Raw genomic sequence first — 20,544 nt, 5'->3', positions numbered from 1 at the left:
AAAAAAAAAAAAAAAAAAAAAAAAGTAATTCCGGTGTGTGATGTGCATGTACCAACTGCCCGTGAGTAGCAATGTAGTCTTCGTGTAATGCAAACATGTACTCCTAAAATACCAACTGGAATAATAAGAAAGGGGTTAGTGCTCTTACGAAAAGACCCTGCAGAGATCTGTGGCCTCTCTGCCAGTGAAGCCTCACTGAGAAGACACCGCCTAGGAGGATGCAGGCCCTCTCCGGACAGGCTTGGCCTGTGTCTTGACCCCGGGCCTCCCAGCCTGCAGAACTGTGAGCCATTTGGGGTTTTGTGTTTTACTATTGTGGTCCCAATGGCCTGACTCTCTCTCCAACATAGGGGAAACCAGGAGCGCTCTAGAAATGAAATGAACGCAAGAATCACAAAATCGTCCGTTAAGTATTAGGCAGATGCAGCCAAACCGAGGAAGTCCTGCCTCGGTTTAGGCTTCTGTCCCGCCAGGGCTCTGTCCTCCATCTCATCTCCCAGTGCTGTTTCTTGTGTCTGCTCATCATTGTCCCCCTGGGCCACCAGCTTCCCCACGTCTGGTCCCTCAGCCTTACACTTCCAGAGGGCTGCACTGCGTCTTCCTCGTGGTGTCTTTACCATCGCTTCTCGGTGATCAGCAGCATCTTTACTTGGTTTCCTTTATTCAGTGGAAACAAGCACCTGCCCACCTGCTATTCTATCCAATTATAGGCAATAGTGAAAATTTTGGCAGTGATTGATGAGAACAGTCTTATCAGAAGTATGAGATGGGCACTGAGGACAACTATATTAATGTAAAATCAGTATCGACACAAATCAGTGACTTAGTTCTTCAGATCCAAACTGATTTTAAAGCAAGCTTAGGATCAAAAGGATGACTATTAAATCTTCCATCAGAAGCCCTGGGTGTGCCTGGGAATAGGCTTAGGGATATAATCCACTCCAGTTCTCTCAGGAGGTACTGAGATAAGTTAGCATAACCTATAAGCAGTGTTCTACATCTCTCCTGTTAAGGTATGGGGGTGCAAGAGACCTTCGGAACATTTCACTGGACTGCCTAAAAGATTAAGCAAGGCTGCCAGGCACAGGAAACTGAGTAAGAACGTGTTTGAACCGTGTTCTCCCACAGGCTAGCGGAGACCGCCAGAGCTGAGGGAACGGTGTAGGATAACAGCTCAGGAGGTACAGTAAGTGGTCTGGGGCAGCTGTTGCATCACATGTGCTGACCGAATACATGTGTTTGGAGAACAGATGCGGGTGGGTTGATGTCACCTCTGAAGAGGGAGCAGCAAAGGAGCTAATAGTGTAGTGAGAAACAAGCTCCTGGAAAACAAGAGGAGAGGAAACCAAAGATTAGACCCCTCCTCTTATGAAGATGAGCATTTCTCTGTGTGCCATGGAAGTGGGAAAAGTACACCGAGGGTCTGTGGGGAACAGGAAAGGACAGGCCGAGTTCCAGCCCTGTGCTCTACTCTGTGTTCAGGTGTTCCATTGTCTCTTACACACGTATGTCTGTACATAGGTGTGATCGAAAGCACGGTGAATGTTGAAAAAGCACATTATTGTAGCAAAGAATGCATTGCCGTTGAGCTCCCTCGGCGTGCTCCCCCCCATTTCCGGCACACCCACCATCGTCCATGCCACTTTCTGAAGCAGTTCTGGAGGTCCTCTTTCACAGGTGTCTTCAGTTGCATTGTCTCGGCTGCCTCAATGTCCTGAATTGACTCAGAATGTTTTCCTGTCATGGTCACTGTGCTTTTAAGGAGGAGCCAGGAGTTACCCAGCACCAGAACCAGAGAATAAGGTGAATGAGGACACCTTGTAATGCTTTAAAGAGCATCTTTGCATTGGTGGCCTAGCATTACAATGACGCTCAGGAAGGAGGGCTTCCAGGACCGCTTCAGAGAGTGGCAGGACTGACAGGACGCGTGTGTTCAAAGTGGGGGAATTTTCTGAGGGGCATTAATGTGTCTTTTACAGGAATACATTGCTTTTTAAAAACTTAAACATTCACCATGTTTTTTTTATCATACCACATGTGTGAATTTCACAGCAGAGTTCACGTTTCGTTTGGGGAAAAAGACAAAGAAAAAGGATTCTGCTGCTTAACATTTTTTTCTTTTTCAGAAAATCATTAACTTGGAATTTGTGCTTAGAACCCACTCTGCAGCTCTGATGAGCTGACGGGGCAGAACTCATTCCAGACAGGGTCAGGCATGAGCACAGTCTTTGCCAGAGGCAGAAGAAAGACCACTGCATTCTAAAATTCATCGGCTCTTTCACTGATATTTCGATGTCTTATATAGATGATATTGAGAAACATGATTTTGTATAATTTTAGCAAAAAAGACGAAACAAAATTTCATTACTTATTAAAAACTTTCACAGCATTACTAGGGTTTTCTTTTGAGTTGGTAGAAATGTTGCTTTATGAAAGGTTACTGTGATGTTTCAATTCTACCTTTTGAGGCCTTAGACAAATTCTATTAGGAATAAGTTTTAAAGGGGAAAAAATACAATTACACTTGACATCTTCCTTCCAGAAAATCATATGGGAGAAGGAAATGGAGAGCCAATGATGAGGTAGACGAGGATGAAGGTCACTTGATACCAGCAGGGAGCGATGGAAGAAAGGACAGGGAGGCCTTGGGAATAAGCTGAAAGCAGCTGGTGGTTAAGAAAAGCAATTATCGGACCAAAAGAATCTTTCACTTAAGCTGATTTCCCAAGAAATCAGTCATTTATTTTCATCCGTATGAGCGTAGTTCCAATTTGGTAGGAGCAAGGGAAGCTATTTCTTTGACATCGAAGAAGAATTGGGGCTCTTCTCTCCAGAATTGTGCTCTATTTTTCCATATTAATCTTTTGAAAGCTAAAATGAAATAAAAATAACATTAGGCTAGTGGTTTAACTAAAGTTTTTTTTTTTTCAATTCTTTGGCTTCGTCTCTTCTGGATAACATCTTTTCTGTTTTTACTTCCACCAGGAATGCATTCTTTATGCAATAATGTTTTTGAAATATTGGTGTGTCTTTTATTATGGATTCCTTTAGTAGTGTGCCCACTTTGGGAGATAAAGTGAACATAACGTTAAGAATGTAGACTGGTTGTAACATAAAGGTGTAATGTAGAAATTATCATGCACTTTAATGTGTGTGTATTTAGATAATTCTTTAGCCCAGCCACTTCTTATATTAAAATTCTTTGAGTTTTCTTAGCCTGATAAAAGTTAATTTTATAGTTTCACATCAGATTTTATAAATTCTCAATGTTTCCTAGAGCAGTGTAATAAAAACAAAATTCTTTCGTGGACAAAGTCTTTTTTTCTAATGTATAGCTCTTATTATTTTAAAATGTCTACATCAAATGATCAAATGTACACCTCTGCCTGGATTAATTAGGGACATTACTCTTGTGAACTTGTTTTCAATATTTTTTTAAGAAGTTATAGTAATAAAATACATCACCTTCCTCTCTTGCACCTAAATACTTTGTAGCTACATTCGGTGAGAGCCGTTCTTCTGGTCTTTGAGTGTTGCCTCTCCTTGCCGTTCTATCGACTGTACTGGAGATCCCATTTTTCTCCTTCAGAAGCTACACATTCTGACCTGAGTTATCCCTTACAACTTCCATGTATCAGTCAAATTGATAACTTCAGTTAATTATTTCATTGATTTGCTTCCTGTCTGTGTCACATTCTTTATCTATGCTTTCTTGAAGTTGACTGAGATTCTTTACAGCAACTTTTTTAAGTGACACTGGGGATGGAACCCAAGGCCTTCACACTGAGCTACAGTCTCAGTGTTCCCCACCTTTCGTAAATTTTGAGATAGGGTTTCACCTAGTTGCTAATTTGTAATCCTCCCGCTTCAGCTTTCCAGAATACTGGGATTACAGGAGTCTGCCACCAGGACAAGACAGAACAATAATTTTGAATTTTTTTCCAGGCATTTCATGTATCTCCATTACTGTAAGTTTCTTGTGTTCCTTCTTGCCTTACATTAGTGTCCATGCATTTGAAGAAGTATACTGATTCCAGTCTCAGCAGAGCGGCTGTCTCTAGCAACATCCTCACCAGCCAGCCCTCCAAGGACTCTGGGCAGACCACTCACACCGTTCAGGAGTGAACTGGCTGCCGGTGTCCTGGCAGATTGGGCTGGTGTCTAGAGCAGCCCACGGGCAGTCTGTACTGGAGGGGGCCTTGAGCCCACGTCTGCCGCAGCGGATGGGAGCTGGGTCACACTCTGCAGAGACTGGTCCGGAGTCGTGGTGAGCCCCAAGCCCAGGACCTGGCTGTGGAGTGAAGCCCAAGCCCAGCGCCACTAGGGCTGGCTGCGCCTGGACTGGGCCTGGAGACTGAGTGTGCAGGGCTGGCAGGGACAGCGCAGGCTCTGCAGCTCCCGTGGGTACCAGCCTAGGATCGGGGCAGAGGGGCCACAACCGGCAGTGGAGTTCACCGGGCAGGTGCGGTGTTGGGTCTGAGGCACAGTCCAGGGCTCATTTTCCTCCCCTCTCAAGCAGAGGGCTCTCTCTGATCTGTGCTGGGGGGTGGTGACAGGTAATGCAGAGGGTCCATCCCGCCCTTAGAGCCCCTTTTCTTATATCTGTGCAGCTTTCAGGTTCGGGAGCCTCTCTCCTGCCTTCCTTGTCTCTTGGGAAGGCATTTTCACGCGTCTCTGTTCAGACTGATCTTCCTGGGTGTAGGAGGTGCTCATGAGTCCCATTCCTCCCTCTGGCTCTGCTCCCTTCCCAAATCCACCTGTTATAACTTTCTAAACAATACAAATAACATTATGTTCACAGAAGAAATATAAAAGCTAAAGATGAACAGAAAGGAAAAATACCAGCTGGAACCTTCTGAGGAAGAGCCCCGTGGTCCCTTTGGGCTATTAGAATTTGGCACTGGGGAGCTATTGAAATGTCGTGAGAGGAAGAATCAATTGTTACCCTTTGCCTTTTAGAAGTTTGTCTGGCTTGAGAATGGGTAGGCACAGGGCTGAACGATGAACCAGGCAGTAGTCCAGGGAGAGATAATGATGGCTTCAATAAGGTCGTGTCATGAAAGGTAGAGGGACATGGGTTTGAGACATAGCTGAGAGGTTAAAAAACAGCGAGTTTGTGACTTTTTTGAGAGCGAAGAACAAGAAAAGACCATCAAGGTGATGCTAAATGTCTGGCTTAAGTGCAGCCTTAAATGGACAGATTTGAGAGTCAAGGTCCATGACAGAGTGGGAGGAGACAGCATTTCCCTCGGTGGATGTGTACAGAAAAAGAGAGAGGGCTGAAGGGCATACCGTGATGTCCCGAGTCTTGTTTCCTTCTGTATTGAGGTTGCAGAGTGTAGGAGGTTCTTGAGTGTACTTAAGTGCTAATTGGCAAGAGCAGGAAGGCAGAGGGAGGGAAGGCAGAAAAGGCACCTAAAAGACTGGGGATAATGCGCCTCTGAATTTCCAGAGGAGGCCAAGAGGGAGGCAGGCGACAACACAGTGTGAAAGTGAGTGTGGGAGAGAGACGCCTGCTCCAGGTGACACATGGGAGGGAGGGGAGGACAGGTGCACCAGCGGCGGAGATCAGTGAGGGTGATGGCAGAGCTGCGTTTCCTTTCCTGTGAATTCCGTTTTCCTCACCAATAGGAGGCAAAAGCCTATGCTGAGAGCAAGGGAACCCAAGTGATGGGGCAGGTAATTTGAGGAGAGTAGAGTTTCAAATGGCTGCCATGGGACGTGGAAGTTGATGAGAGAAATTTCCGTGTCTTCCAGTCAGAATGGAGAGCCAACGGAGGACAGAGGGGGTGCCTGTGCGCCGGTGCCCTGATTGCTGGGAATGGTCTGGAAGCCTTGTTGAGATCCAGGATTGCAACTTATAACCTTGGTATTATAGAAGAATGGTAGAGAAAAGAGTTAAACCTGGTGACAGGAAAGCAGTGGACATGTGTAGACCCCGGAGTGCAGGCCAGAGCGAGGAGACTGCGGAGGGCGATGGGTCTCCCGGGTTCTTCACGCCGTTGGGACTCCTTGGAGCTGTGGAGTTTCTTTTTATTTCTTTCGTTCTTTTTCATTAAGGTTATTGGTACATTTTAGGTGTACAGTACAGTTACATTCATCACTGGGCTCTTGTACCTTGACATGACAGGTCTTGGTTCTAATTTCTTACCTCATTCCCCTGGCCTCCCATTACCCACTCCACCCATCTCTATTTACAAAGACTTTATTTCCATATTTTTCCTTTTCTCATATTATTTCTTTTCCTTTCTCTCCTTTGCCCTACCTTTCCCACTTCCCCTACTCTTTTAGCCCTTTTCTTCCTTTTTCACATTATCTATTATACAATTTGAATCTTATTTACACTTTTAATTTTTCACACCAGAGAACTTATTTGGTATTTACACATGTGTGTCCTATTTATTTCACTTAAGAGTATGGCCTCAATATGTATCCATTTTCCTATAAATGACTCTAGTTTCTCATTATTTAGGGCTGAATAGTAGTACTCCATTTTATAGAAAAACCACATCTTCTTTATTCAGGCTCCAGTTGATGAGCAGTTAGGCTGTTTCCAAGTTTTAGCTATTACAAACAGTGTCACTATAAACATGGGTGCACATTTATCACTGTGGTATGATTCTTTTAATTCTTTTGGAAAGGTACCCAGCAGAGGGAAAACTGGGTCAAATGGGACCTCTAATCCTAATTGTTTGAGGTGTCTCCACATTGATTTCCACAGTGGATGCAGTAGTCTGCACTCCCACCAACAATGGCCAAGGGTTCCTTTCTCCCCACAACCCCACCAACATTTGTTATTGGTTGATTTCTTGATAGCAGCCATTCTTTGTGGGGTGAGGTGGAATCTCAGTGTTGTTTTCATCTGTATCTCTCTAATGACCAGTGATGTGGAACATTTTTTCATATATTTACTTGCTGCTTTTACTTCTTTGCTGAGAAATGTCTGTTCATTTCAGATGCCCATTTTTGAATTGGGTCTTTATATTTGGGGGGCTTGATTTTTTGAGTTCTTTATATATTCTTTTGGGGTTTTGTTTGTTTGTTTTTGAGACAGGGTCTCACTATGTAGTTGAAACTGACCTGGACCTCACTAGGTAGCCCAGGCTGGTCTCAAACTCACAGCGATCCTCCTGCCTCAGCCTTCTGAGTGCTGGGATTACAAGCATGCGCCACCATGCCCGGCTCTTTATATATTCTTGATAGTCCTTTGTCTGAGGAGCAGCTGGCAAATTTTTTTTCCCACATTTTAGGTTGCCTATTAGCTCTGTTGGTGGTTTCTCTTACAGTGCAGAAACTTTTTAATAAGATGAGATCCCAGTCATTGATTCTTTGTGCTAGTTCTGTTCTACTGAGGATTTGTTCATGAAGTCCTTTCCTATGATGATATCTTCAAGAGTTCTGCCTAACTGATCTTCCAGAAAGTTTAGTGCTTCTGTTTAATATTTAGATCTTTAATCCACTTGGATTTTAGTTTAGTGCATGGTGAAAGATAAGGGCCTAGTTTTAATCTTTGGCAGATTGAAATCCAATTTTTCCAACACCATTTATTGAAGAGGCTATCTTCCGTCCACTGAGGACGGTTGGCTCCTCTTTCAAAGATGAGGTAGCTGAGTACATCTGGAGTTGTTTCTGTATCTTTCAATCTATTTCACTGACTCTTGGGTCTGTTTCTTTGCCAGTACCATGCTGTTTTTATCACTGTGGTTTTGTAGTATAGTTTCAAGTTGGGATTTGTGATACCCCAAGTCATGTCTCTGTTGCCTAGGACTACTTTTGCTATTCTCAGTCTCTTCTTGTTCCAAATGAAGTTTTGGATTGTTTTCTCTAGTTCTGTGAAATATACTGTTGGAGTTTCAGTTGGGATTTTATTGAATCTGTATAGCAGTTTTGGAAGTATGGCCATTTTCACTATGTTGATTCTTCCTACCCAGAAGCAGGGGATGTCTTTCCATTTTCTTACATCCTCTTTGATCTCTTTTTCAGAGTGCTGTAGTTTTCAGTGTAGAGGTCTTTTGCTTCCTTCATTAGATTGATTCCTAGATACTTCATTTTTTTGGGTGCTGTTGTGAAAGGGATTGTTTCCCTAATTTCTCTCTCTGCGAATCTGTTTTTTTGTGGTCAAGAAGGCTATGGATTGCCATGGAGTTTCTGATGGAGACCACTAGAGGCAGAGATGGGACCATCATGCTGAGGTGGAAAGCCCAGGAAGAGCCATGACAGTGGTTGACTAATGAGTGGTGGTGGTAGTCAGCAGAGTTGAGGAGGTCAAGGTCTGAGGAAAGGCTATTGTTTTGGTCAAAATGATTTTTGTTTTGTTTCATACTAGGGATGAGATGTCACAGTTTTGAGTCACAACTTTATTCTCATTTCAGAAAAACGTATTTTCTGCAGCTCAAAGTGTTAACCAAGTCTGCCCTTCTGGTCCTACAGTTAACGAGCATCCCATGCCCGGACAAAGTCTACCTTGGAAGGATTTTTCGGCATTGCCCCAGACCTGTCAGCTTCAGGGTCTGGAGTAGTTTGCAGGCTGTGCACTGTCCACCTCTCACGTGGGCCTGGCTTAGAACTAGAATTCAGTAATTCTTACTGACCCCGATTATTTACTCCTCCCAGCATGAAAACAGCAGACCAAAACAAGCCAAAATACCTTTCGGGGGTCACCGTGACTGTGCACAGAGCCAAAGGAACGACCAGAAAAAAGTGATGGAGGGAGTGTCACTGCAGCAGGGCGGGCAGCAACCAGGGTGGGAGTGGGTGAGTTGATTCCTAGAGCAAGTTCTATGGCCACTTCTGAGCTGGGCTGTTAGTCTCTCAGAAGACCGCTTACTGTTTTCTTTCTGTCTTTTCTCCTTAAGGAGGAGGAAAGATTCCCCTCCACCTTCTAAGGTGTGTTTTCTATAAGCTGTGCTTTCAAATTCAGCTCTAGATCCTTCTATGCATCAAAAAGTAGACCTAGTCAGTTAAACTCCTGAATCCAACTTTATTTCCTTCTGAAATCTACTAACGTTATATCCAAGGGACTTTGAAAAAATTTTTTTAATTTAAAAAAAAGACATGGGCTGGGGATTTAGCTCAGTGGTTCCATTGCCTGCCTCGGAAGCACAAAGGCCTGAGTTTGATCCCCGGTACCAAAAAGAAAAAGACGGACAGAGCAGAGGAAGCATTGAAGGACCACAGAAGAAACAAAAGCAACACAACTTTTAAAATTGACATTCAGGGAAAGAGTGTCAGCTGCCTGGCAGGCCTGCGGAGTTAGAGTCAGCAGTGGGAATACAAGAAACCAGGCTTACAGTGGTGAAGACTCAACTCACAGCGGGATCAGCAGTGAGCAGCCACCCCCCGGAACCAGCTGAGAGAGTTGGGGGGGGAAGCTACAGTGAGGAAACTGAGTCACAGCCAGATTTCCCTCTCCTCGGCTCTACAAGGCTGAGCCACTGCCCTTCCTCAACCAGCAGCTGTGCAGAGGGTTAAACAGGGTCTTTGGCACCGTGAGTGCCACTGATTTGCTAAAGGAGACTGGGGGGATCACACATATCAGTGGGGAGACAGTTGTGTCCCCGCTCCAGCCAGGATCTGTGTGTTAGTGAGTGGGTGAGGGCTCACTCCATCTGTCTTTAACCTGGGATCTGCACGGAGAGCAGAATCCTGTATAGCTCACCCTGCAGTGAAACGCACAACATCAAGCCCCATGTGTGCTTGTTCTAATCACCAGTGAAGCAACTGACATCAGAAGGGTGTCTTGAATGTGGAAGCCAGACACGGAAACAAATAGAAATGAATAAATCCTTGGAAGAAATAGAAAGCATCAGAGGAAAGAAAAAATATTATCTCTGATACTCTTACTGTGGAAGAGAAGGTGCTATATCCACGAATCTAGGATGGAATTCTATTTCAAAACAGAGAACGTGCAGGAAACACAAATTCAGTGTAAGAGCTGGAAAATAAAGTATATTAAAATCTCCCCCAAACACAGCAAAGATATAAAAGATAAGTGGGAAAGGAGAGGTAAGAAAATGACAGAGTCAAGGCAAAGCTCAGTTTCAAGGAGAGGTTAACAGGAAATGGGAGAGGAGGAAATGAAGTGAAATAATTTGACAATTCCGTAGTACTGAATTGAGTCACTTTCCAGATCGAATGGCCCATCAAGTGATCTGCCTACAAGGAATAAAAGCAGATCCATGACAGGTTATAGCATCATGAAATCTTAGAAACAAAGCACTAAGAAAAAGAAGGTGATTTAATCTTCAGTAGTGGGGCAGGGGAGTCATAACCCAACATAAAGAGTGGAATTACTTTGGATTTCTCAGCTGTAAAACTGGAAGCAAGCAGACCATGGGGTGTTACCTTTTCAGACCTCTAAAGAAAAATTACTCGCAACCTGGAACTCTGTACCCAAGAGAGGCATTAGTAAAAGATGAGCGTTAACGTGTACATCTCACATTGGCCTCCCTGCCACCTTTTCCAGGAAGGGACCGCAGGACCTAGCAGCCTTTGCCATCTGTTGAGGCTTCAGATTGAATGTTGGTGAGCGCGGTGCATGGAGCAGAAAGTACAGAGCAGTCGTGCCTTGCAGGACCTTTCCGTAGGGTCCCAGGACCCCGTCCACGTGACGGCCCACCGAGGCTGGAGCGCTGTGACCCTGTCCAGTCCGGAAGAGCGTACAGCACCTGAAAGTATTTTTCACTGGAGCAGGGATAGCTCAGAACTGAGGAGTGTTGCCTACAGGCCAGGCCTTGTTCAGAGACCTTCACAAATGTGACTTTGCTTTCCAGATCAAGACATTCTAGAGAATAATAAACATGATTCTTATTAGTGACTTCCCTGTGCTTTGTCCCTTATCGTACATGGCATCTTTTGCTAGTTCTGTCCTCTTCCTTTGACAGAAGTTGCAGTTTGGATGATCTTTCCCTCATCAGGTCTTAAAAGGTCAGCTGAGAAAATAGATTAACACTAATGACTAAAAATGTTGCAAGTTGATTTCGCTTCTCTGTAGTCTCACATTTCTTTGCCTAGATTTAGTTTTCTAGCTTCGGTATTTTACAACCCAATAAAAAGGTAAAATATTTGAATTAAAAAGTGTGATGTCTGAAACTCTCTTGCAGGAGAAAGACAGAGATGCTTTATTCAATTATTTTACAGCACAGGAGGTGTGGGTGCATGTTGGCTGTGTCGATAATGTAAATTCATAAATATAGAGATTAGCCTTACCTTTCTGTGAATGTTTAGAATTTCAATCCCTTACCTATTCTGCCAACATATCCTGTTTCCTATTAAATAATGTTTCGGTTTGTTGTAGATTTTATTAACATCTATTTCGTACCTTTGTTTACTGATGGAGTTTGGTGTTTTTCTGGACTAGAAACTGACTCAGGAAGAAACTAATTTGTAAAAGAATTTATGAAACTATTACTGTGAGGAAGGAGGTGAGTTACTTCTCATATTCTGACTTTTATTCTCGCCTACATAACAAGACACCATAGACCTTCTGTTAATTTTCAATAAAACTAGACCAAAATCACTTATCTGGATCAGTGCAATTGGAACTCGAGCAAAATAAATGAGCTCACAGCAAATTTTAATCTTTCCACTCCCCAACAACCTCCAGCTCAAAATAGCAGCAGTAATAGTAATAATGACCATCATCTCTGAGCACACAGGACACAGACACCTAGCATTTTATCCCCACATTTACCCTATTAAGAAAGTGCTATTATAAATTATAATTTTACTAATTACAAATTGAGGCTTAAATTACTCCAGGACACATACAGTTAGGAAGATATAAAGCCAGGATTCGAACCCAGACCATCTGAGCCCAAAGTGTGGGCTTACAGCCACTGCACTACATGATCTATGGACACATCCTTCCTCCTAGAGAATTATCTATAACTCTCGGGCCTGTCCAATAGCAAAATGCAATGTGAATCCTGTCCACGTAGATCTTTTTATCCACCTCATCCTATTATCTCTTTAACATCTTACCCAGGGAATTTCTGCGTAAACAATTGTTCTTTATATTTGAGAAAAATCAGATTTGAGGAACAACTTGAAGCATGATCTTCCTCCTGGGTCACACAGCGATTTTCCCCTTCCTCTTCCTGTAATGCAGAGTTTGAGCTGTGTCCCACGGTCTCCTGACCCAGCCAGCAATCAAATTACTGTCCATCTGTAGCACTTTTAGAAGAAATCCAGTAGGACTCTCTCTAATACGTGTCCCATTTCCACCTGCCCCACTACAGACCCAGCTCCACTGTCCTGTCTGTGTGTTTGGTTACGAATGTTCTCGCTGTGAGACTCATGGGAAAAAAACAACATCGTAGAAAACCTGTAGGATGGACTCCCTGAAATACGAGCGAATGTCAGCCCAGACAGGAAACTAGCCACATAAGTAGAACCCACTTTCAGCTTCTGCAGACATGAATCCTCAGCTCACATGAACCTGGTGTCTTAGTTCATTTTCGTGTGCTAGTAAGTGAATATCATGGACTCGTTTATAAAGGATAAAGGTTTATTTGGCTCACTGTTTTGAAAGCTGGAAAGCTCAAGATCAGGCAGCAGTATCTGGCAAGGTTCTCCTTGCTGCGGAGCTCTCTCCGCAGAGTCCCAAGGGAGGTGAGACATGGGGTGAGGCAGAATGTCCTTGCTCGGTTCCCCCCTCTCTTCTAGAAAGCCGCAGTCCTGTTGGGTTAGGAGCCCACTTGTATGGCCTTATTTACCTTTAATGCCCTCCCAACGTCCCACCTCCAAATACACAGATTAAATTTCCATCCTCATTCTGGTGGTAAAATTCCAATACGAGTTTCATGGGGACATTTGGCCCGTGGCACGCTTTTCTGTCACCTGCAGGAGGAGACACTTACTAAAAAGCAAGGCCTGGAGACTCCGTTCAGAATCAACGGTTCTGCCCCTGCCAGCAAATGTGAAGTGTGTTTTGAGGCCGCCAGTTCTGACGCAATGTCACATAGAGTGAATGTGAGGGTTCAGAGTCTGGCTGGGAAAGAACCTGTGGTTCTGTCTCCATAGGAACAGCACAGAACCCAGCCAGCCCGCGTGGTTGGGAAGCCGTCCTGCAGGCAGACACAGTCCAGAGCCTCCCTGTGTACTGATCTGTGCCTTCCTGGGACGACCACATGGCAATGCCTTGTGAGTGGGAGAACGACAAAAGGGTTCTCGGTTCAGCCCAGCCCTGGGCACTCGAGATCTTTCTAGAAAACACGCCAAGGTGGGCGTGCACACGGGTACTTCAGTGCTCATCCGGTTTGAATTAAAACTTAGGTTTCTCCATCTGTGCTCACCCAAACAGTGTAGAGTCAAACCACAAGAAAATCTGTTATCACTCAAACTGGTACACATTTCTCATGCAACTGAAATGTTCTATAAAATCATGAACTGTTAAATGGAAAAGCAAAAATTGAAGGCAGACACTGGTTCCCATGGTGTCTGCGTTTCACCTTCCAGGAGATGTGAGCCATCGGTCACGGCTGCCTACCGAGGGCACAGCCAGGAGATCAAAGCCTTTCAGGCCGGAGGAAGTACTCATGTCGGCCCAATCCGCAGACCGCTCGCTGCGCCCTCCCCGTGTCCTTGTTCGCGCCAGTGTTGTAAAAAGTTATTTGTTTGAATGATGTTTTTAAAGTGTTCTGTACAATTAAGTTTTAAAGCAAGGGGGCAAGTTTGCCTTCGGTGTAAATTCAAAGTCCTTGGGTGTGTTTGGGGTAGGGGGGGATTAAAGAGAGGAAAGTTGGTGAAAGGAACAAATACTTCAAAAAGTTAAACCTGAGGTGTTTTTCCCCCTTTCAGTATTAAAAATGTCTTTATGGTTGGAAAAAAGTCAATAGATCAAAAAACATAGCAAGAAAATATGAATACCAATTCCATATTCTCTTGTAGCCAATTTCCATCTCATTTTCTTGAGTAAAACTCCTCCCTTTAGGTATAATTATCCCAAAAGATCACAAACCTCCTTCACCTGGCTCCGTGTGTGAGTGATTTGTGAGTATGTGCTGTTCTTGTCTGTTAGCCGCCCACCAAATTTGGGCTTTTGTGCAAAGTTGCTGTTATGTGGATGGTTATGTTCTAAAGCATTCCTCAGAGTGTCCTAGTTAGCTTGGGAAGCTCTTAGAAAAATAGAAAACATATTCCAGAGCCTGACTGCAAACCGAGACACATATATGGTACATTCTGCTCACATGGTGGTCTGGGAGACTAACATATTCTTACTCAATTTGTAAAGCAACATGAGATGCACAGCCTCTTGGTGGAGAGCAAAGAAAGAAGTAACATTGATTGACAATGAAATAAAATTCATGAACAACAATGAGTTCAGATGCAGCTGCAAAGCCCAGTCAGGGTCCTGGAAATACTTCTCCCATGTCAAACTGTTCCTGCCCGAGCACAGAGAAAACTCTAAACTGCCAACTCTGTAGCCTTGATTGAGAATATTCCTGGCTAAGTAAAATGGGCTGAGCAGACTGCATCCACCAGTAAAGAATAAATCACTGAGTTTGGTGAATAGTAAGCTTGGTAGCTAATAAAACCATTTCACGTTATGCAAACATGAGGTAACCGGTGGGCTTCGTGCCAGGGAGACACTCAAGGTAAATTCAAGGGAGCAACTCTCACTGCCTGCTGCAAGTACCACCCTGGGCCACAGGGTTTTTTTCTTTTTATTTATTCCTTTTTAAATATGTTCACATTTGCCCATACTTTAAGCCTTTAAGATAGTGGACTGTGGGCTCCATTGACTTAGTAGTGAGGCTAAAAATTCACTAACCACTGACATGTACAGTGCAGCCTTATGATTAATGCAAGAAATTTAGGCAAAATAAATTCCCTGCAGAGCAGTGGTCCTGGAGCATTCCAGATGAGAAGTTTGTCAGGTAAAGGCAACTTCACTTAGAGTCGTGAAAAGGGTGCCTGCCCTTCATCAGACAGCCCCTTGCCACCCTGCATGTGGCCCCACAGAGATGCTCACCGGGGCTTGTCACTGGAATAGCCAATACAACGCAGGTCCTTGGTTTGTGCAACGGGACGTTATGTGACTGGCACCAGAGGCTTGGGCATAGACAGCTGACTCCTGGACAGTCCAAGGGGGACCACAGGACGACAGCCTGCTCTGAGGCAGTGTGGGCAAAAACACATGTTAGGTTTGACAGGCATCAGATCGGGGCTTCCTTTCCAGCGAGACAGGGTAGTAACAGCTGGTACCCAGAGAAGCCTGGGTCGCTGGAAGCTACGGAAGGGCCCCGGAGCGAGTGCTGACAGGAGTGAGACTGTCCTCGGGGCCAACATTCCTCTTTCCTCATTCCTCTCCGTCGAACCAGGGCTGGACTCCAGAAAATAAATGCCAGAACCAGACTTCGGCACTGGCGAACTAATCCCATGCGAATGAATGCCGTGTACGGAACCCTTCCTTGCTTTGGATTGGGCCCTGGGCTCTGGATTCCAATGCTTAACCTATGCGAAGCCAGGCTACCTCTGGTCCAGTCCAGACGTGGAAACGCAGTTGCAGAAACAAAAACCTGGCAACCGAAGAGCGACTGAAAGTAATTTTAAGCCTAGATTTGTTCTCTTTTGAAAAAGAGAGTGCATAATCATGACTGCTAAACTTCCTTAGATTTTAATACTTGGTGTTTCCTTTTTATCCCAGAGTTGCTCCCCAAATAGCCTCCCTACTCCAAGCACCTCGAAGTCTCTGTTTAAAACAGGTGGGAGCTCGTGGTGCTGTCCAGCTTTCGCCTTTCCTGCCCCTTAGGTTGTTCTCTTCCACAAGGTCACCTCTGCCCTTCCCAGCCTGGGCCTCTCCACACTTAGCTTCTCACATACCATACGCTTGGTTCAGTATAAGGTTCAGGGACCAATCAGACACAACAGGAAGGAGGATGTACCAGCAAAGGGTGCAGACAGGGATAGGACGTGAATGCAGGTGTTCAAATGTGCATTAAAAGTGTGTGTTGTTCATTCTCACAGTGACCCCGAGGAGCAGGCAACCCCATGAAGCATGTGAGAGGTAGGGTTAAGATGTTTAACAACTTGCTCAGCTGGCAGAAGAACTGGGATACAAATCCGAGCTGCTACGATGTCAAAACGCACACTCTGGACTTTGCTATGGCAAACACTTTTCTAGAAAGGTGCTGAACAGCAGAAAGCAAATATCAGCTTTCCTTTAAGATAGATGGGATTTGCAGGTAGGATTTTATTTTATCTCTTCCTAGATTTAAAAAGCAATTGTGAAACTATCACAAGCAAGATCAGGGTGAGAGTAGAAGTCAGCCTGGCTGGCAGTCTGTTTTCTGCCGGTTAAGTAAACAACCAATATAGGACAGTTGGAGACGGGATGACTTTCACATCCCATGTACTTGGGGAAATCAAGCTTTTGTTGTCATCAAGCCATCTTTAATCCAAAGCTTAGACAAGCCTACAGGTAAGTGGGATTCATTGTGAAAACTGATCAGGGTGAGAGTAGAAGTCAGCCTGGCTGGCAGTCTGTTTTCTGCCGGTTAAGTAAACAACCAATATAGGACAGTTGGAGACGGGATGACTTTCACATCCCATGTACTTGGGGAAATCAAGCTTTTGTTGTCATCAAGCCATCTTTAATCCAAAGCTTAGACAAGCCTACAGGTAAGTGGGATTCATTGTGAAAACTCTCAGAGAGTCATTGATGAAGACAGAGGATAAATGGATAGGATGAAACCAGGGCAGGGCTGGGAACGTAGCTGAGTCGCACAGCACAGCCTAGCAGGTGGGGAGACCTGGCTTTCATTCTGGCTCCCAAAACCAAACAACACTCCAACTCCGGAGAGTGTTTCAAAAAGGGGAACGTCCTGTGTTATACCAAGTACTGTTAAAGAAGCAAATAAGATAAGAGCTCAACAGGGGTCCCTTGCTTTGGACAACAGAACCCACCGCTGATCTCCCAGAGAACTGTTTCGGGGGGAGCTGAACTTGGAAGGCAGGCTGGAGAGAGATGAATGGAATTGAAGACTGGAGATGCTGAGTTCAGACGATGACTCGGGGAAGAAATGCGGAGAAAGTTGTGTCTTTCTGCTTTGCTCTTAACGTGGACAATGTGTGCTTAAATGATGATGGGAAAGCGTCACTAGAAGGGAGAGTTTAAGATGAAGTAAGGAGAGGGAGGAGTGTCTGGTAGTAAAATGTCCCCAGGAGGAGGAGACCAGCTGGAGCACACAAGGAGCGTGTGGGGCCCTGGGTAAAAGGAGAGTGGCACGTGGGACACTGGGAGGAAGGAAGGTGCTGATCGGTGTGGGCGGAGCTTCGGCTTCATAGTTCCTGCCCAGTGGCTTCTGTCCAGTTCAGGAAGCCCTTACAGCTCATCTGCTGAGAACAGGCTGGGAGAACGAAGCGAATTGGAGACATTGAAAAGAGGGACAAAGCTTCCTCATTAAAAAAGAGACATTCAGATTGCTGGGCAGTGATAAAAACCCAGCTGCAACTGGCTGACTTGTTGGCCACGCGGCGGGCAGGGCTGCTGTCGGTGAAGCCGCCGGGGAAGGAAAGTTGGCTTCCTGCGCCATGGTGGTTTTCCCGGACGGTGCTGTAAGGAGGGTTCAGAAGCTCGAAGAGAATGACGGTGAAGGTGGACGGTGGCGTCTGCACTGGGGAGGGGAGGCTGTCACCGAGAAAGCGCGTGGGCGGTGGACGTGGGCCCGCTGGCAGCAGGAGGTGCGCGTGGCCCCGGATCAGAGGAGACGCCGTGTCAGAGCCCGGCGGTGACCGGAAGGCTGACGTGGTGAGGATCGCGGAGAGCCGGATGCCTTCACTGCGCCAGCTTGATCGCAACGTTGGCACCGCAACTTTTTAATTGTTTTACATTTTTCCCTCTCTGAAGTCACTAGTGTACTGGGAGCCGATGTTTATGTATGGTGTGAGGTTACTGTTTGTATTTTCTTTTATTTGATCGACTGGTATTTCTTGGGCCTTGGGGGTTTAATCCTTGAACTGGCCCTTGGGTTCCTTCCTTCCTCACTGTGCTTTGCCTTTATTAAGTCTTTGTGACCTCTTGCACGAAGTAATGCACTGCCTTTCTGCCTCCTCTCTCTAGAGTCCATATTTTATATGTTACTGTAAAAGTTAATTTGCTAAAATAGAGCTATGGCCATGTCACACCCTGAGTAAAGTGCTTAAATAAATCTTTAATTACTTAGAGAATAAAAGCCGAACTCCTGCGTGTGGGAAATTTGAGATGTCACCGTATTTCTCCTTATGATATGTTGGTGTTTTATCACGTGCTCCTCATTTTCTGGCATTATCCATATTTGTACTCAAATGCACCTGTATGGAAAATACATGATCCAGATTAACTTTTGAAACATCTTTTCCTAGAGCTATTAATTAGAATCATAGTTACCAAGTTTTAAAATTTGTAATTCATTCCTTTGACATTTATCTAGCATCTACTGTGTAGGGGCTGTAGACCATATTATAAATTTCTTTAAGCATTTACAAAAAACGACAGAAAGCTTTGGCCCAATATATTAAAAAAAAGTGTAGCAACAGACATTTGAGTGGACTTTTGTGAGAGTCCTAATGAAGGAGAAAGGACATTTGATGGAAATCGGGGTGGCGGCTTTGTGGCCAAGGTGTCCTGGTCATCCTGAAAGATGATCAAGTTGACAGAGAAGGGACGGGCGGGCACATCAGGTAGAGGCATGGCATCGGGAAAGACAGGAGCAGTGGGAAACGTGACCTTTCAGTAACGAGGGGGCAGGGAGAAAGAGAAATGCCTGGAAAAGCAAACTGAGGACAGAGTATGCAGGACAGGCTGAGGAGCCAGCTGTAGCTAATCGGCGTTGGGAGTCCCTGAAAATGTCTATTTGGGGACTGATATAATGAGGTAATGACACGGTTAGGTGGACTAGGATTCAGAGAGATTAAGTCTACGGGGATGCATCGTAGTCTAGAGATGGTATATTGCTGGGTTATACCTCTTGGGAGGTAAGAGAAGTCAGAAAGGACACAGGAATATTTCAGGAGTAGAATCTATAGCAGTTAGTTGGCCAGAGAAAGAGGAAGGGGAGAAATGAGTCCAGCTCTAGTCCCCCAAATAAATGAACAATTAAACGAACGGTCCTCCCTCTGCTTAAGCATCTGTTATGTTTGTATTCTCCTTCTGGCATTTCTTATATTTTTTGGTGGCTTTTCCAAGTACTTACCATTTAAAATCATTTTCATAGCCTAAATACTTACTTTGGATGAATGGTTTTATTCTTTTTTCTCTTTTCTCTTTTCCCCTGCCTCCTCTTCTGCGTGTCACAGCTTCTCCTGGATATGGTGGGGTCCCCGGATCAGGAGCTCCAGGAAGCCGCAGCTGGCTGCATATCCAACATCCGCAGGCTGGCTCTTGCCACAGAAAAGGCAAGATACAATTGAAATTTGAACGGAAATGACAAGCCACCAAATTTTACATGACACAGGACATTTACCCCCATGGCCAGGAAGCCTAAACTGGGAAACATTTATTAGCAAATACTTTAAATAGTCTAAATGAGAATGCATGGATTAAAAATGCAAATGAAACTTTCATCTGGAAACCACATGGGTATTTTTGTTCTATGATGTGCCACATAATTCAGCGTAAAGCCAATGCATTTGTGATAATGTTCTAATAACTTGAGAATATCTGTGTACGGTGTATGTATATAAATGGTGCTTTTGTATTTGTGATGATTTTAATAAAGAATATGGCTCTCCCCGGGTGCAGTTTCCTAGCTGCACTGGACGTCTTTAGAATCTCTTTCTGTTAAAGCTATCGACTGGCGCTGTCATTCTGCCTTTGTCTGTCTGATCACTTGCAAGCCGCAGGAGAGTTCGGAGGAGATGTGCTGATTTCACAAACAGTCGTTACATGGAATTTAGAGTTAAGCAGCTGGACTTAGAGGGATCATCCTGAGGTCACCCCAGCTTCTCCAAAGTAGCACCAGACATCTGAAAAGATCATGTATAACTGCCCACCTACCGGACAGTGCTGATCCCAGGAACATAAGCAGTAAGGTTTGGTTTCTGCTCTTGGATTTATAGAGCACAAACAATTACATGTTTCATTTCCTTTGCAGCGTTTCACCAGCATTTTATTGAAGGAAATTAATTTATGCTGATGTTTGGATAATACTTTTTCACATAAAATTGTTTTGAATTTCTGAACTTGTTTTCAGCACACGAAGTACTTTTTAAAAAGTGGCTACAAAGGATTAATAGCATTTTATCAGGTTAAGCAACATTAGAATCCATTTAAAAGAATCATATATAATCTCAGTGTGCTGAAATGTTTGGGAACTGACTGTTCCAAGTATCTAATGGCCAGAAAAATAGCTTTATGTGCATCAGCTCAATAAACTGGAAACCTCAGTTAATTCTTTAAAAAGCAAGCAAGGCTGTTTTATTGAAAATTGTTAGATAATGTATATGTCATAATTTGGAGATGATCATAAACTTAATTGAATTAAATGTAAATAATTTCTACAACATCCAAAGCCTGTTTGGAATGAAAAGTACATGTGACAGACGCTCCAATAAAAAGATAAA

At 44.4% G+C, this 20,544-nt stretch overlaps 1 protein-coding gene across 4 annotated transcripts in view; it reads left to right on the top strand.

The window, feature by feature from the left end:
- Armc4 (armadillo repeat containing 4) overlaps nucleotides 1-19,992 on the top strand; it is a 166,624-nt gene extending 146,632 nt beyond the window's left edge. For 2 of the 4 annotated variants that reach the window (XM_033765651.1, XM_010614782.2), the window contains one exon: nucleotides 19,279-19,992. In XM_033765651.1, coding sequence (XP_033621542.1) covers nucleotides 19,279-19,392 — 114 coding nt within the window. In that variant the 3' untranslated portion in view covers nucleotides 19,393-19,992. The remainder of the gene's footprint in view (nucleotides 1-19,278) is intronic. The other 2 variants (XM_010614784.3, XM_010614783.3) reach the window with 1 other exon arrangement.
- Nucleotides 19,993-20,544: the final 552 nt, after the last annotated feature.

Source organism: Fukomys damarensis, unplaced genomic scaffold (genome assembly GCF_012274545.1).
Source record: "Fukomys damarensis isolate Sample0158 unplaced genomic scaffold, DMR_v1.0_HiC HiC_scaffold_19, whole genome shotgun sequence".
Taxonomy (NCBI): Eukaryota; Metazoa; Chordata; class Mammalia; order Rodentia; family Bathyergidae; genus Fukomys; species Fukomys damarensis.
Note: the sequence above shows the minus strand (reverse complement) of the source record. Positions and strands in the feature narration are given on the sequence as shown.